This window comes from Antennarius striatus, chromosome 18 (genome assembly GCF_040054535.1).
Source record: "Antennarius striatus isolate MH-2024 chromosome 18, ASM4005453v1, whole genome shotgun sequence".
Lineage (NCBI taxonomy): Eukaryota > Metazoa > Chordata > Actinopteri > Lophiiformes > Antennariidae > Antennarius > Antennarius striatus.
In genome coordinates this window covers 20230001-20246201 of record NC_090793.1, presented here as the reverse complement: position 1 = coordinate 20246201, position 16201 = coordinate 20230001, and the positions used below count along the sequence as shown (strand labels likewise).

At 43.7% G+C, this 16201-nt stretch overlaps 2 protein-coding genes across 2 annotated transcripts in view; both read right to left on the bottom strand.

Annotated features, from left to right (window-relative positions):
• Window positions 1-1140: 1140 nt before the first annotated feature.
• Window positions 1141-8621, bottom strand: LOC137612378 (carboxyl-terminal PDZ ligand of neuronal nitric oxide synthase protein-like). Its single transcript, XM_068340873.1, has 10 exons — window positions 8331-8621; window positions 7700-7771; window positions 6089-6181; window positions 5949-6007; window positions 5764-5872; window positions 4626-4749; window positions 4232-4359; window positions 3227-3382; window positions 2032-2200; window positions 1141-1921 (listed from the first exon to the last, which is right to left on the bottom strand). The coding sequence occupies exons 1-10, from the start codon at window positions 8433-8435 to the stop codon at window positions 1398-1400; spliced, it is 1539 nt and encodes a 512-aa protein (XP_068196974.1). The 5' UTR covers window positions 8436-8621; the 3' UTR covers window positions 1141-1397.
• A 7230-nt stretch (window positions 8622-15851) lies between these two features.
• The window catches only part of rgs5b (regulator of G protein signaling 5b), a 1514-nt gene continuing 1164 nt past the window's right edge, over window positions 15852-16201 (bottom strand). The window contains exon 5 of the mRNA XM_068340688.1: window positions 15852-16201. This exon is cut by the window's right edge and continues 320 nt beyond it. The gene's annotated coding sequence lies outside the window, so the exon portion shown is untranslated.

Sequence of the window (16201 nt, the reverse complement as noted above, 5' to 3'; positions counted from 1 at the left end):
AAAACAGCAGAACAATTACTTGTTAATTCAATCGTTAGCACGTGTTAGAATATCCAGAGAGATGAGGCCAAGACACTCATTCAAGATAAAATCAACCGTAAAGTGAAACAAGGATCCTGATATAAACTAAAGGTTTGCGTTACCCGCATGAGTCACAGTCAGAAGAGTACATCACTTATGTAAAGGGGAAATAAAGTGTTTAAAAAATAAGTTTCATCAGCATCTACTGCCCTAAAAGTCTGTGCTTTGTGTTAACATTGCTTTAGCTGGTATTAGCATTTAGCTTAGCGTGGCCTCCAGATAATTTTTGACTTGCTGGTCCGGTAACGGACCACCAGCAAACTGGTTCTAGATGTTAATGAAGAAAACAGGACGGACGTGACGTCTCCAGAGGAATCACACTTTGACCCGTGAATGAATCAATTGATCAATAACATTGATAAATCGCTCTCTGAGGGTGAAGTCAGCGAAACGAACTGTTCTCCACGTCGCTGAAGGACAGGCAGACGTGTATTTACATATTTAACCACAAAGCTGGACAGGTTCCTCACATTACAGATGGGAGACATTATTGATTTGATCAAAACAAATACTGACGCATCAGTATCGATTACTCATTCAGTCGTTAGCATGCAGTGGATACTGATCACATTTTTAATCCAATTAAATGTTCTTTCATTAAATCATCCACATGTGAGCTGAAACATTAGATCCACAACGGATTATTTAAAGGTATTTTATGCAGGATGTGTTGGACCGGGCTGAAGCGGACCTGAGGTCGAGAGAGCTAGAGAACGAATCAGGAGAGAGAACGACAGGGGGCGATGCTCAGAAATTAAAAGTGCATTGCTTGTTTCACAGTGGTTGAACCCTAAAACGGAAATTGTGTGTATGTGTGTGTGGGGGGGGGGGGCGTTCTGCATAGCATACCTTTAAACTGGTTCATTAGTACATGTGGGACTTTGCCTCACAAAGGTTTATACTTGTTGTTTTTCTTGTATTAGTTTAGAACCTTAATATTAACTGCATTAATTTTTATGAGATTTATTTGCAGAGGTCCCACAGTAAAAACTACAGCTGTGTAGACGCTCCCGACTGCAGAAACTTCAGCACCAAGTCCTCCTCCTGCTGGTTGTGTTGATTAAAACTAGTATTTTATACTCCTAAAAGGCTATTTAATTTATTTATAACTATTACTCTATGATGTAAGCTAGTACAACATGTTTTAGTTAGTGTTCTCTTTCGTTCTACAGTCTTATTTTTATTTCAGTTTTTCAAACATTTATTTTGTGCACAGGAAATCAAAGTTTAAACGTTAAAGTTACAGTGCTGAGTCGGCGTTTTTGCGCAGAACCTCGTCATCGTTCATCATTTCCGTTTGACGTAGACGCGCGGCTCTACACCGCCATCTCGTCCCCCAGACAGTCCGGCAGACTCTCTGCATTCAGTACGTTCAACAGACGGGCCGGGCCATCGGCCGCCGCCGCCACCTCGCCCTGCCCCCAGCTGTCCCGGTCTTCGCTCTCGTCCGTGTTGGACTCGTACTCCGACCCGATTCCCGACTCCCTGAACCTCAGCAGCTCCAGCGCCCCCAGGACCTGCTCCCCCATCAGCGAGCTGTCATCAGGGGCGCCGTCGCTGGGCGTCTCCCCTGTGTCCCTGGGGCCTGGCTCCTGACCGTCCGGCCCCCTGGTGGGGAAGCGGTACCACTCCAGGCGAAATCCACGGTCGTCCAGCCCCTGGGGGGCAGCGTCAGCACCGACGGCGCCTGGGGAGATGGGTCCGGGGCGGGCGGAGCCCCAGGCGCTGTCGCTGGTCGGGAGCGGTGCTCCCAAAGCGCCCGCAGATGAGGAGGAGGTGAGGCGCTCCTCGGGGGGCTTGGCCCGGAACGTGATCTCCAGAAGACTGTCCTGGGATCCCACTGAGGACAGACAGGAAGTGAGTGAAGATGTGGACAGGAAGCAAAGTGGATGAGGTCGTGGTGACATGCATGTCCAGGACCGCCATCGGGGTTGGACCCTTGAAACTCACTGGAGGTCAACTGGCCGGCGGCTTTGAGCTCCAGCTCCTGGATCTGTTTGACTAACAGGGAGATGTGCTGCAGGAGGTCGGTGTTCTGCTGCAGGAGCCTCTGGACCCGGGCCTGGGCGTCGGTCCTGGCACTCACCTCCAGCGACAGCTGCTCCTGGAGAACGTGGACCTAGGCAGACCACACACAAATCGTAGAATTTCACGAAAACTCAAGGTAATTCAGCGGAAACCTGAACAAACTCGCGTCTGGGGTTTGATCAGATTCTAATGATTGCGATGGAGCATTTCGGACAGGAAGTGATTCAGTGAAAGAAAACCAAACGACGCAGGAAAAACAGAATCCAAAAGAAAAACCATGAAGGAAAAAACCCACAAGATAAAATCTAACAGCGGCCACAGAGAAAAACTGAGGAACTGACCTCGGACACGAGGAATCACAGTCTAACGTGACGAGATAACAACAGACAGGTGGGAAGGGGGGGGCAGACACGACACGCAAAGACAGCAAAAAAAAACAGGAAATAAAACTGAAACGGGGAAAAGAAGAAACTACCGCTAACAAAAAGTCAAATATCTCAAAACAAAAGGTTTCTATAGAATTTAAAGGAATGAATTTTGAGATCCTGACAAATACCATTCTTTAAAGGATTTAGAGGATTTCCACTAAGACTTTAGACCTCTCGCTAAAAAAAATGAATTTTTAAAATTTTTTTAGCGAGAGGTCTAATAAATTTGGTTGACATTTATTTTCTGTGTAAAATTAATTCTAATAAATAGGGCAATTACTATTAATCTAATGTGATGCTTCACTCATAAGAAAATGTCTTATTGATCAGTGAGTCAACAAAATATGGCATAAAACATTAAATAAATGATAATCTACTTCCTCTTTTTACATTTAATTTGATTTTAATTTATTTTAAAAAAAATTTCATTTAAAGTTGAATTACATTTTTTTAATTAAAAAATGTAAATAAATAAATTAAAATAAATTAAATTAAAAAAGAGGACGCAGATTATCATCATCATTAATTTAATGTTTGGTAAGAATGATAATCTGCTTCCTCTTTTTTTGACTCCTTTACGGACATCTAACACAATCAGCATCCCAGCCTTTCAGAAAATCATGTTAAACTAAAGACATGAAGACGTGATGCCACCAAACGACACGGGTTGGCATGAGACAGCGGCGCACCTGTGCCGACGCCACCTGTGCCTGCTGCTCCTGCTGCTGGAGCTGCTTCTGGAGGAGCTGGACCTGGTGCTCCTCGGAGCAGGAAGCTTCTGCTCCTGCAGGATCCGAGGCACCGCGGACGGGGGAGCCCAGCAGGAGGGACGGCCCGTCGGACGCCTGCAGACAGACACACACACACACACACCACGGGAATCCTGCGTTAACGGAGCGCCGTCACGTGGATGAACAACCAAACCTCAGGTTGTCACCAGAAGCTGAATTCATTCATTCATTCATTCATTCAATTCAAACCAATTATCTCCATGACTCTCTGGGGTAAAAACGCTGACGCCGCCTCTGAGACTCGGTGGGAAACGCGTTGACTCACATGAGAGAGCTGCTTGTTTCACATCCCAGGATTATTAGAGCAGCGCCAGAAAATATTGCCATGTTTTCATTAATAACCCACACCATCCCATCAATATTGAAGGGCTTTTTCTTTCCCTCGGCGGTTTTTTTCTGATTATTGTTCAACATGAGACGTAGTTCTGTAGAATTCTTAACAAACGGAATATTTCAGAACATTTTTGGATCACATTTTTCTCAATTAGTGGCAAATAAAAAAGAACCAGCTCTGTTAAATAGATTCTGTTATACTCTTAATATAAAAAGGATATTTTTTAGTGCCTTTTAGTGATGATCCTGACTTCACCAGTGGAGACAAATATAATGTTTACCTGATAGAATCTGCCTTCTTTAACAATCATACCAGCATCTGCACCTCAAGATGGACCAATCAGATTACTTCATTCATGAGACATAGTCTTATCTTGTATCTCTGGATAAATAGAACAAATTAAAATGTCCCTACAGCATTGTTCTCGTTTACGTGCGTCCTTGCATCTTTGACACACATTTTTTGACAGGCTGGGCTTTAAAGAAAAATATTCTGTGACACGAAAAAGAAAGACAAGCAGAGCTTTGAGCCTCGCTGGAAGGAAACCAAGGAGAGGGTCCACACTGTACCTTCCCATTGTTCCTGAAGGCCTCCTCCTTCCTGACCTTCTCCAGGTCTGATGAAGAAACGCATTCAATGCTCTCCTCTGTGGTAGCTTCAAGGTCGGTCTCCTCTGACAACGCAAACCTCTTCCTGGCTGTGGAGAGGAGAGGCAATTATAGCGCCGACTTTGAGCTTTATTATTTGCAGTAAAAGCAGCGACAGCAGCGACAGCAGCGAGCCAAGAGCTGGCACAAGCACTTCCAAGGTCTTTAATCAACGGCTTTCACAACTCTCCAAAAAACGCGTCTGCAGCTGCGGCTGCTGAAAACCCGCATCACTCAGGTGATGATGGGTTTGTTCTGTGTGTTTAGAACAGAGAGAGAGAAACAGGGGAACCGGGTGGAGGGACCGGATCGGTACCTGGCGCCGCTTCATCTGCCTTCCCCTCTTCTTCCTCCGGGTCATCGCTCTTCTTCTGCAGGGTCAGCTGGTGGCACACGTCGAACGCCTGGCCAACCGTCCGCACGATCCTCATGGCGTGAGACTGTAGGGAGAAGAAGAGGGAGGGAGGATGAAAGGATGAAAAGAGGGAGGAAATGAAGGAGGAAAGAGGAAGGAAACGGGCGGATGTGGAACAAGAGGACGACCCGCGCTCCAGCTGCTCGTCCTTCTACCTCTGCCGTCATGAAGACGGATCAGTCTATTTGAGAGGCATTAATTCTGATGGCGGGGGGGAGTCCAGATTAAATTTGCTGTTATCGTGGGCTCAGCATCAGCATCGTCAGCTCATCAATTATCGGCCGGTTGGATTCAGAAAGCTCCACATGGTCTGACATCAAAGCCCCGCAGGGCCGCCACACCATAATAAATCAAATCTCCTCGTATGAGATGATGCACCTCCTCCTACTCATCACACGCGTTCGGTTGGCGATGCTCTGATGAAGCGAGGCGCCGCTGGTCACCTCCCCGATAACACCGTGGGCGTGTGTTAAGCAGCGGTGAAGATGTCTTGAAGTGGCGATTAAAAAAAGCCTCTTATTTCCTCTCCCACTTGTGTTATTAGTATTCAGCTTCACGAAGCCGCTGTCCGGTATCCATGGTGAAGGGACTGCACCACGCTGGCGCTTCCTGTTCATCACGTGGACATGGACCGGAGAGGAACGCGTCTTCATTTCAATAAACAGATTAATTGGTCATCAAGTGATCCAACAGGACTATGTATCAGTGAGACACTGGGATTAATCCTCAGAATGACATCATCAGATCATTAATCACCAGGTTTTTAAAGACAAAAACAACCTGCAGTGATTTATTGGTTGCTGTTTGTCGTCCGTTTCCAGCGTAAACTTGGAGATCTTTCTTAAACCCAACAAAATCCATCAAATTAAAATTGTGTCATTGAGCGACTTCCTGAGCCTGTTGGGCCAAACTTCCTGTGTTTTGAAATAGGCCGTCCATTGAAGGTGCGCCTTATAGTCCAGTGTGCCTCATAGCGCATAAAATCTAGTATTTTTATGTGCGGGTGTGGCGAATGTCACCTCTTCATCATCAGCCCTACCTTCCTCTTGGACTTGAACACGTTGCAGCGGAACGTGTTGCTCTCTCCGTCTCTGGCGATGTAGCTGAAGATCTTCAGGTCTTGGGCGTCATGTGACACGTAGAAGATTCTGCCCACAGGAAGACAAACCGTCTGACGTCACTGCGTTTGAACCTACCGACACACACCTGTCCGGAGGGCCTTACCTGAAGATGGGATCCTGCGTCACCAAGATGGCGTTCTCGTCCCATGACCACCCTTTCCTCTGTGACGACACAAAAAAAAACCACACTTGTGTCACGAAACAGGTTTAATTCTACCAACGCCACATTTCCAGATGACCAACCTTCTTCTTTTTGCGTAAAATCACTTTGATGCAATCTGTGGACACGACAATGTTGACCTTCTTCTTCTTGATGTTCTTCAGTTTGAACTCATACTGGGAAGAAAAATGAGACTGAAATGAGCGAGACCGGCAGACGCGAGGCGGCGTGACGGAAAGGGCCTGCAGAGACGGAGCTCTTCACACAGGATAAATGAAATCCAGCGCTTCCTGAGCTATTTTTTGACAATCGTCTTCTTTGGGGTAATCTGAGTTTGAGTCAGTCTCTGAGGCTCGGAGCTGTTTGAGCTTTCAAACGCAGATTTCCCAGAGAGCGCTAGACATGTGCGGGACGCTTTCATCTCCGGCCATGATTAGTGCTGGAGGCCGTAGCGTCGGCTCCAAAAAAAAGAAAAGAAAGAAAAACAGGCACCGGAGATCTAAGGAGGACTGAATCGATGCGAAATAACGCACCTCGCTCTGAAAACACACAGCCCAACAACTGATGACTAATTGATCAGATGGACTGCTGTGGAATTTACCAGGATCTTCCCTCATCTTCTGTTTGGTGCTGAAATTATGCTTTTATTTTACTGCAAGACTGTCAGAAAACCTTTTGTGTCCAGGCTTCACTGTCAGCAGCATGTAGAATCTCCTGCTTTTAGTTTTCCAGATCGGAAATCTGGAATATTTGGAAATAAATTACAAATAAACTGAAATCTTTTTTTCTAATTGGGCAATTTAGCTGTTTGGATTCAACTAATGCTAATTATACGCTGAACTATTGTTATTTTAGGAGCTTTCATAGTGTGTCATTAATAAATTTCCATGGATTTCCTGATTTGTCCAACGTATCGGACAAGTGTGTTATAAAAATGTGGAAATTTTAAGCATTTTATTTATAATTCACGTTAAAAATGGAGGTTCCTTCTCAGATATTCAAGAACTTCTTTAAAACTTGACCCAAATTAGAGTTTTTAGTTCATTTTAAGCCTCAAAGAAAAACGTTCTGCAAAACCAGCTTCCAGATAACAGATAACAAAGACGCCGTCTGAGGACAATATGGAAACTTGGCAAGCGAGCTCCCAGCAGCCTTTGCATTGTGTGGGTTTATTAAATCCGCTGCTGCCATGCTCCTTTTTTCATTCACTCAAACCTGCAGGCCAGCAAATTCATAATGCATTAAAGGAAATAAAGTAAAAGCCCAGTAGGGAAATTTAATCTTTTAGATTCCTACAAGATATGTAAGGAAAATTAAACCGCACTAAAGAATCGTCTGAGTGAAATGACCATCATGCTTCAGTGTGCAGGAGGGACTAGGATTAAGTCCTCTCTGGGCGGGTTTAGACGACCTCAGACCGACAATATCTTGGTGGTCAGATTAGATCCAACAGCTGACTAACAGATAAATCCTCTGCACCCTGTGCTCCTCTGGAAAACTGCATTGACGGGGGGGTCGTGGTGTTTCCTGTGGTCCGGTCTGGTCTAAAGGGATTTGATCATATCTCACATATAAAACCAGCAGATTCTGTGAATCTGCCCTAATCCAAACCGCCCTGACAGCCCCTGTCTGGGTGTGTCTGGAGGTCATCTCAGGGGTCAAAGTCTGGCTTCAGCTGGTCTGTCACTTCTTACTCTGATCCTCCTCATCGCTGCCACGATCTCCATCCGGCTGGCGGGGCGGCCCACCTCCAAACTGCCAATGTACTGCAAAAAAGAGACATGATCATTGATGGCTTTGGGTGTGAGATACTAATCCCGATTGATCGGTGATGGGGATTATTACCCTTGATGAGGAAATCTATACACTATAAAACACAAACACATGGTGGGTTTGTCCACCAGGTCTGTTTTCTACCACAAACATCAACTATTGCAGTGAAGAATCCCGGTGAGGCTGACGCGTCAGTAACGGAACTACCGGTAGGGCTGTTGGAGGGTTTTTCTGCATCGATCACATTGATACACACATAAATAAACGATGATAAGTTATCGGCTGGAGCAACAGAACCTGAAATCAATCAGGATTCAATCACCAACATCTCAAAGTCGAAATATTTGCTCCGAGAGGTTTTATTCACACCATCAATGACGCGTGGGGAACTGAATCTCATCTTATTCCACTCATAATGATCCACCTCATATCATCCCCCACCCCCATACACACACACACACACACACACACACACACACACACACACACACACACACACACACACACACACACACACACACACACACACACACACACACACACCATCCTTACCTTTGCCTCGAAGCACACCCCATGCTGGAACACCTCGTCGTTGTGCATGGGGATCCTCAAATCGTGCGCCTCATCCACTAAATTGTACTTGGTTACCCCGGGCATCGCCGCACCGACGCGCCGTTATTTTTCGACACCTGCAGATGTTGCGCCTACCCAGCTGCTCCCCCCCCCCATCCGCGCTCCCGCCGGAGAGAGAGAGGCGCGTCCCTCCGGGGGTCATGCGGGTTGAGCCGCTCCGGTTGGTTCGCTTAACGCGCTGGTGTCTGGTCGGGGAGAACACTTACCGACCTCGACGCTACCGACTGAGGCGCGGCGGAGAGGCGGGCACCGCCGCCGGGTTCCCGATGACGCACGAACCTGAGCGCATGACGCTTTCCCTCAAACCCCCCCGTATCCATCCGCGCGTTAACGGACCTGAGCAAGAGAGTAAAATCAGCCGCAGCGGGGGGGTTCTTAACGGATGAAGATGTTTGGACGGAACACCAGCCGCCACCGGGCGTCGGGTTGTAGGACATCTAGCGGCTTCACAGGGAATAAACACCCCCAAATAACTCATAACAAGACCCCACCAAAAAAAAACCTGGTTCTCCTCTGGGTTCTCCAGAGCAGACTACATAAATATGTTACCATCAATGGTTCTTCATCTGTCTGAGCCCATTAGAGCATCCTCATGACCCGGGGAGGGTCATAAAGGAACCCTCATCCTCCTGGATGCTGCAGTTCATTGGTTCTAATGGCTGAAATAGATAGATAGATAGATAGATAATAATCAAATATGTAGAGGAATGGAACACCTTCTGTCAGGATTTTTTTAAATTTAGGAACACAGGAGGCTCAGGTTCAGTCTCTTTTAGCTGCAGGAGAATACACAATCCTTTTGTGTTTCATTGTCTTTAGAAACTACACTGAGTTACCATCATTGTTTTTTCATTTAATGCAGAACCAAACGAATGGATAAGTAAATATTTACATATATAAATAGGTGTGTAAATAATGCCTTACAGCTATGGTTTTGGCCAGTACTGTCTTTAATAGATAAACACCTTCATGCATCATTTATAAAAACCATTACTTTGCAGGATTTTACTGGAAGTAGACACCTGTTTTCTCCTGTCAGTTCTGCCTCTCCTCCAGCAGGGGGCAGTAGAGCACTTTGGAGAGTTAAAGGATGTGAAACTTCAAGAGCCAGAAAAAAAGAAGAGGAAGTCAACCATCCACCCTGGATCGTTATTTTTCATTCATTCATTTTCACATCTTTAATCGATTTTTTTTTAGTCATCTCCTCTACTAGATCTCAGAAAGATCTCAAAGCTTCTACTCCCTGCCAATGGAGAAGTATCCCCTGACTGTGTTTTAAAAGAACAAACACGATTTTTTTTATTCTAATCTTTTTTCATCTGCATTCATTTATAAATATTTGACATCTGATAAGTTCTTCATGTGGTAAACTGTAGGAAATAAACTACAGTTTTTCTCATAGAGACACCAAAGGTGAAAGTATGTGAAACGTTGGCGCCTCACCAGAATCACTCTGATCAATCCTCTGGGGAACATGAACCTGTGCTTTAGATGAGATGAAATCATGGATCAACCAACGACGATCATAATACGGTGCAAACTGTCGTTTGTTCAATTTGTGTGATGACCGAAAAGAAAAGTGTAGTTTTCAGACTGATCAGAGATCTGCTCCTCCAGAGCCTTCACCACTCCTCACAGGCCAGAGAACCACATCCTGCGGCGCTGTCGGAGCCCCTCAGCGAGGAGCAGACTTTCCCTCAGAATTAATTACCTACTGACTGGAAGCCCGCCGTCACCACACACACACACACACACACACACACACACACACACACACACACACACACACACACACACACACACACACACACACACACACACACCCCCGTTACACTGAGTTTAGTCATGTGACCCTTGCAGATCCACGTCAGGCCACTTCCTGTGTGTTCCTTTGGTTTCACACAGGAAACAGAGTTGAAGGACGTGTTATCCAACTCAAAACCGTCACCACAGGGTGTGAATGGAATGAACCAGAAGCCAAAAAAGAGTTCTTGTTCTGCTTTACAGACGTCTGCTTCAGCTCTGCTTCAGCTTTGACCCAGAGAAGCCTGCAGGCGAGATGCACACACGTCAGGCCTCGTTCGCTTCCACGGTTACCAAACGCACACTCCCTGTCTGGTGGGCTTTCAGGCTTCAACTGTTTCCCATCCCTAGCCGTTGGATCACATCTGGACCGATTAGACTGCTGCCGTCATAAAAATATTTCAAAATCACGACTGAACTTTTTATGATTGCAGGAATTAATTAATATTGAATCAAATGAATGTGAATCTCGTGACTCAGGCCCGTCTGCTAGGGAGTTGCAACACAAAATACGTAAAAGGAAATGAGAGGAGACGTTAATGTGAAGACGTGACACACCTTGTTTACATACTGAAGGAGTTGGGGGGAGGCAGGTGGGATGGATCGCAGGCGGGACGTTCAGTCCTCAAAGGCTTGGTGACGGTTCTGCAACACAAATACGTCAGTTTGGGGTTAAATGTTCCTGAAAACACACAAAATCGCTTCTGGGATATTATATTATTATTATTATTATTATTATTATTATTATTATTATTATTATTATTATTATTATTATTATTATTATTATTATTATTATAATTATAATAATAATTATAATAATAATTATAATAATAATTATAATAATAATAATTTTAATATTATCATTATTACTCCCTTTATGTCTTAATTTATCTTCAATGTATATTTTCCCTGTTTCTGTTTGTTCTATGTGTCTGAATGCTGCTGCAACATTTAAGTTTCCCAGTTTGGGATCAACAAAGGTTATCCTATCTAAGTTATATTTACTGATATGTAGTTTACAGCATTTCCTCACAGAAACAGTCTGGACCCGTTAAACTTCAGGTAGACTGTACGGCTGGCCTGTTCGCAGAAGCTACCCCGCCTTTCAGGCTGTGGTTGTAGTTGTGGATGTTGTTTGATTGCAGTCACTTTTTGACAACAAAGAGAAAAACATGTCCAAAAAAAAATGGCAGTAAAAATGTCCCCAAATATTTCCCTTAGCTTGCCTGTTAGCACACATTTACTTTATAGCTGCTCAGAACCTCAAGGTCCCATTAGCATCGTCTTCCTCAGAGGTGAAGATGACGAACCTTGATCCTAATTCTATTAAGCTGTATCCTTTGTTTGATAAATGTTTGGACTGTAATTATAGTGTGTCACAACACAATATTTTCACATCCTGTCCAGTGAGCACGTCTTGCTAATGCAGAATAAATAACAACATGGTAAATAAAGCTGACAAATGCATGGGTGGAAGTGCTTTTTTTTTTTTTTTTTTTGCATTAAACTGTCAGAATTATGTTGAAGTGTTGAAATAAATTCAGAATATCATGGGAAAGGCATGTTAGCGGTCTTGTGCTCATGTTGTGTTGTTGTTAGCGGCAAAGCAAATGATTTACTCAGAAACCAGGAGCCCTAAAGTCATGAGAAAGTTCCCTGAAATGTCCAGTGGCTGAAAGTTCTCCAGTAAATCAACAGAAGGAACACGTGGTAAACACTACAGAGTCTGTTTGGAGACGGTAAACTCCGACTGCACATCTCTGTGTGTCCTTTGTGTGTTCTTGTTTGCATTGATTTACTTGCTGTTATGTGAGGAAACTAAGAACGGCGTGGGGAGGTGTTTTATGTAGCGCTGGGAAATGTTAGCAAATTAGCAAATTAGATCCGGATCCACGTTTGACGGTCAGAATGTCTAAAGCTTCAAAGCTAATGTAGCACCTGTGAGATAATGAAGGAGGCTAGGATGGCTGAAACTATTCTAATTCAGTTAAGTCAAGTCTGACTTATTGATCTAGATCAGGAGGGTCAAACTCTGGGGGGGCCACATCAGCATCACAGCTGTCCTCAAAGGGCCAGATGTAACTAATAAATGCAACTTATGTAACTCAATGTAAAGTAAAATAAATGTAACTACTCCTTAATGTTAAATAACTGAATTTATTACTAAATAAATCCTTTTAATTTGTCAGGTTATTAAACCCACAAACTCCATCAATCAAGGATCAAACTATCAATCAATAAAGAAAAATAACATCAGACACAAGTTTTTTCTCAAAGTTAAAATGGACTGAATTACTGCATCGTGAGAAATGTAATTTTTTAAATATTGTATTTATTTTTAGAAACTCTGACCTTTTATTCTCTCGCAGGCCACATAAAATGATGTGGAGGGCCACATTTGGCCCCTGGGCCTTGAGTTTGTCACATTTATGGTAGAGAATGCCTAGTGACATGAATTATTTCTCTCTGCAATAACTATGAAACCAAAAACAATGCCCCTACAGTTAGAAATTTATCAGCGAGATTCTGGTCACTGAGTCGCATCAGGAGGGTCTGATTTCGTGTGAATGAAACAATCCTGATGAAAATACTGACCAATCAGGACCTGTGGATTAATTTCTCACAGCAGCGGTGTTTTATTATGACCTGTAATCAGATTGTTAGCCCGCATCATGTCCAACAAAAAGGCTATTTCCAACGAGTGGACGGAGACGAGTTTATTTGCGATAGCAGCGTTTTGAAATGTCAAAACACTTCAGCTATAAATGAGAGAGAAATTAAGAATGGGACCTCTCTGGTTTGAAGGGTTTGTTGCCTTGGCAACCGTGACTCTCCTGGCTAATGTGTTTTTAAAATGACTGCGCTGACTCATCGTTCCCGCTGAAGAGATCCAGATCCGCAGGAGAAGGTCCCTCCTTGCTGACATTTAAAGCGGGTCGCTTCAAATCACCCATTATTGAGAAACACTCGTGAAACAGAGACGAGGTGTGTGAAACGTGTGTTTACACGCGGTAAACTTTTATGATCCTGAATATCAAGAAGTTTTAGTCTGCAGAAATAGATGTTGATGGTTGTGTTTTCCCCTTTTGTGCAAACACATTATCTCTGTCCAGCCGGTGAGGAATGACGACTATAAACCTGCAAATGGAGATGATATCTCTGCCCTCAAACTAATAAAAACACATTACAGTAAAATGAACCTTTAGTCTCACAGAGAAGAGTCTTGTTTTGTTCGCTGGAAGCAGAGATACAGCAGAAAGAGATGAGAAAGAAAGTCAGTGAAAGGAGCTCACTGGTTTGATTCAGTGAATGGAATAACATGAATTATATCTTTTATTTTGCAGCCTTGATACAACACAATAGGAGCTGTAGAAGCATTCAGCGTATTTATGGAACTTTTGATTATTTTCGTGCTTTAGAGTCTTTCCATAATGGAAAATCAGAGTTTATTTAGTCTTTTCTGGTTTTATTTTAGGTCTCTGTCCTGTTGGAAATGAAATTTGAAGGGTTCCACAAGTACCAAGGAAGAAAACGTTCAATTTCAACGTGAATCTTAAAGAAACATTGAATTCAAGGTTTCATTTAGCTTTTAATGCGAAATGAGCCTTTTTCAGAATTTTTGTGACTTGATGGAATTTGGTAAAACTTGGTGGAAGAGTCAGGCACATGAGATACAGAAAGGGATTGATGTTAATCTGGATTAAGGTTTTAATTTACTAAAAATAATTGTGAAACCTGGTAAAAACAAGCACCAACATCCAAACAGAGTTTGATTCTGGACAGAATTGGACATGTTTAGTTTAAGAATACAGTCAGTGGATTTTTTTTGTGACTCAAATTTTCCACTGGATCGCAATTATATTTATTTAATTTCCATCAGGCAGCAGAAAGATTCCCGTTGAACTTCCTTCATGTATCAGTTATTTTCCCATCGCAGTCTGAGGAGCAGGGGGAAAAAGATAATAAAACCTGAGACAAATTCATGTTGGAATAGTTAAAACCTCAAAGAAGATTACAAACATTTTATTGTGTGACTCAGGCGTTAAAACGACTATAACACCACAATAAAAGCATCTATTTGTTTTAACAGGATGGTTGCCGTGACGTTCACGAAAATATGGCTTTGCCCCGCCCATCCCAATAAGGAAATTAAATAAAATTTACACTCCATCCCCCTTTGATATCATGATATCATCGGTTGCATAAAATCAGTTTTGTCAGTCTCCCTCCCCCCACGCGCTGCCACGCCCCTTCAGAGCTCTACCTGCTTCTTCTCCTGAATCACCTTTGACCTCTGCTGCCAGGAAACAGTAGTGTAGTTAGGGTGTGTGTGCAAAAACAACCTGTATGGATGAAAACGTGTGTGTGTGTGTGTGTGTGTGTGTGTGTGTGTGTGTGTGTGTCGCGCCTCATCACACATCACCTCGACTATTGACAGCCAGAAAAAAGAATGGAGCGACGACATCATCTCTTTCCATGAGTGTGTGAGCGGCGCTAATGACTCAACCTTGGCTCTTTAGCAGGGTGGTGTTTGAATAAGAGTCGGCCATGACAGTGGGGGGGGGGCAGGAGGGGCAACCGGCGTGACTCAAGCTGCCCTACAGTAGTAAACAAAGCTGTCTGCGGAGGTGCTCCGTAGGTGGATGCTGTCACCATGGCAACCTCCCATCACATTGGTATGATTTCTGTTCAAGAAATAGGTTTATGGTCACACACATACACACACACACACACACACACACACACACACACACACACACACACACACACACACACACACACACACACACACACACACACACACACACACGGATGCAGGGATCTGGCTTTGACTCTCAGAGATGTGCTGACGGGTTTGACTCCTTTTGGATGGACAACTTGAAGAATCACCAGAGTGGAAACCAGTTTAGCCACTGGGGCGCCGCCATCAAGACAGAGAAGACTGGAAATAGAAATGCTGTATGAAGTTCACAGCAGACAGAGTTCAGGAGCCCAGAGGAATGAACGCTTCCGGGGTTTCTGCTATGCTAGGCTAACCAGATGCACACGCAGCGACATGTTGAACACTGATCTAAGGTACGAGTGGCATGAAATAAGTTCAGTTAGATTTATTTGTCAAATTCAATCTGTTCTTTTAGTGTTTTGTCACTTTAAACTTTATTAAAAGTAACAAAAGTCTAATTTTGCATGTTTTGTGACCGTGGGAGGGGCTGGAACATCTGAAGGGAACCCACACAGGAACAGGAAGCACAAACCCCACAAACACATGGTCTCTGGAAGGGATTCAAACCCACAACCTTCTCCTGTGGGTTAATGCTGAGCGCCAATCCGACATCCAGCCTCTACATAAAGAAGAGCTTTTTGTGTTTTTTTTGTTTTACTCAGGTGAGATTTAGAACAGACGGGACACCAAACATTTACACGGCATCAGAACTTTTTTTTTGTGCACTCACATCATATTTTCCATCATCACCAGTAACACCAGTCACCGACTGGTGAAGAGGAACCTGTGATGTCACCGTTTAGTTAGCGTCTAAGGATAGCACACATGAACTAGTCATCTGGATTTTTCCTGACCTCAGTGAGCAACTTCCTCCAGACATGAAGTCTCCATAAAAAAAACAGCAACTCTTAAACTTTAAATCTTTAATTCAGTGCACTTATTTTGTTGTTTTTGTTGGGTTTTTTTACACTTAATATCCCAGAAAAATTCTCAACAGCTTAAAGATACAAAACAGGTTCACAATCCAGTTGCAAAGCACATGCTCAAACAATAATGTTAATATTAAATAACTTTAAATAAATAAGGAATAAATATACACTTGTGCGACAGAGTATTTCGTAGTGGTTGTGTGAAAGCAACTCGTTTATATCTCTGTTGATTCTACGGTTGACGTCGGCGCCGCCCCTCAGCCCTTTATGTACAGTACAGACAAGTCCGACGCTGCCTGCAGCTCAGCCAGCATCAGTCTCTTCTTGTAGCTTCC

Bases quoted from the DNA above. Each gene is read 5' to 3' on its own strand.
- LOC137612378 (XM_068340873.1), bottom strand. From the start codon at position 8,435: ATGCCCGGGGTAACCAAGTACAATTTAGTGGATGAGGCGCACGATTTG. The intron at 4,750-5,763 runs GTAGGGCTGATG...TTCTCCCTACAG, and splicing joins TGTTCAAGTCCAAGAGGAAG to TCTCACGCCATGAGGATCGT. The intron at 2,201-3,226 runs GTGCGCCGCTGT...TGGTCTGCCTAG, and splicing joins CACAGGTGGCGTCGGCACAG to GTCCACGTTCTCCAGGAGCA.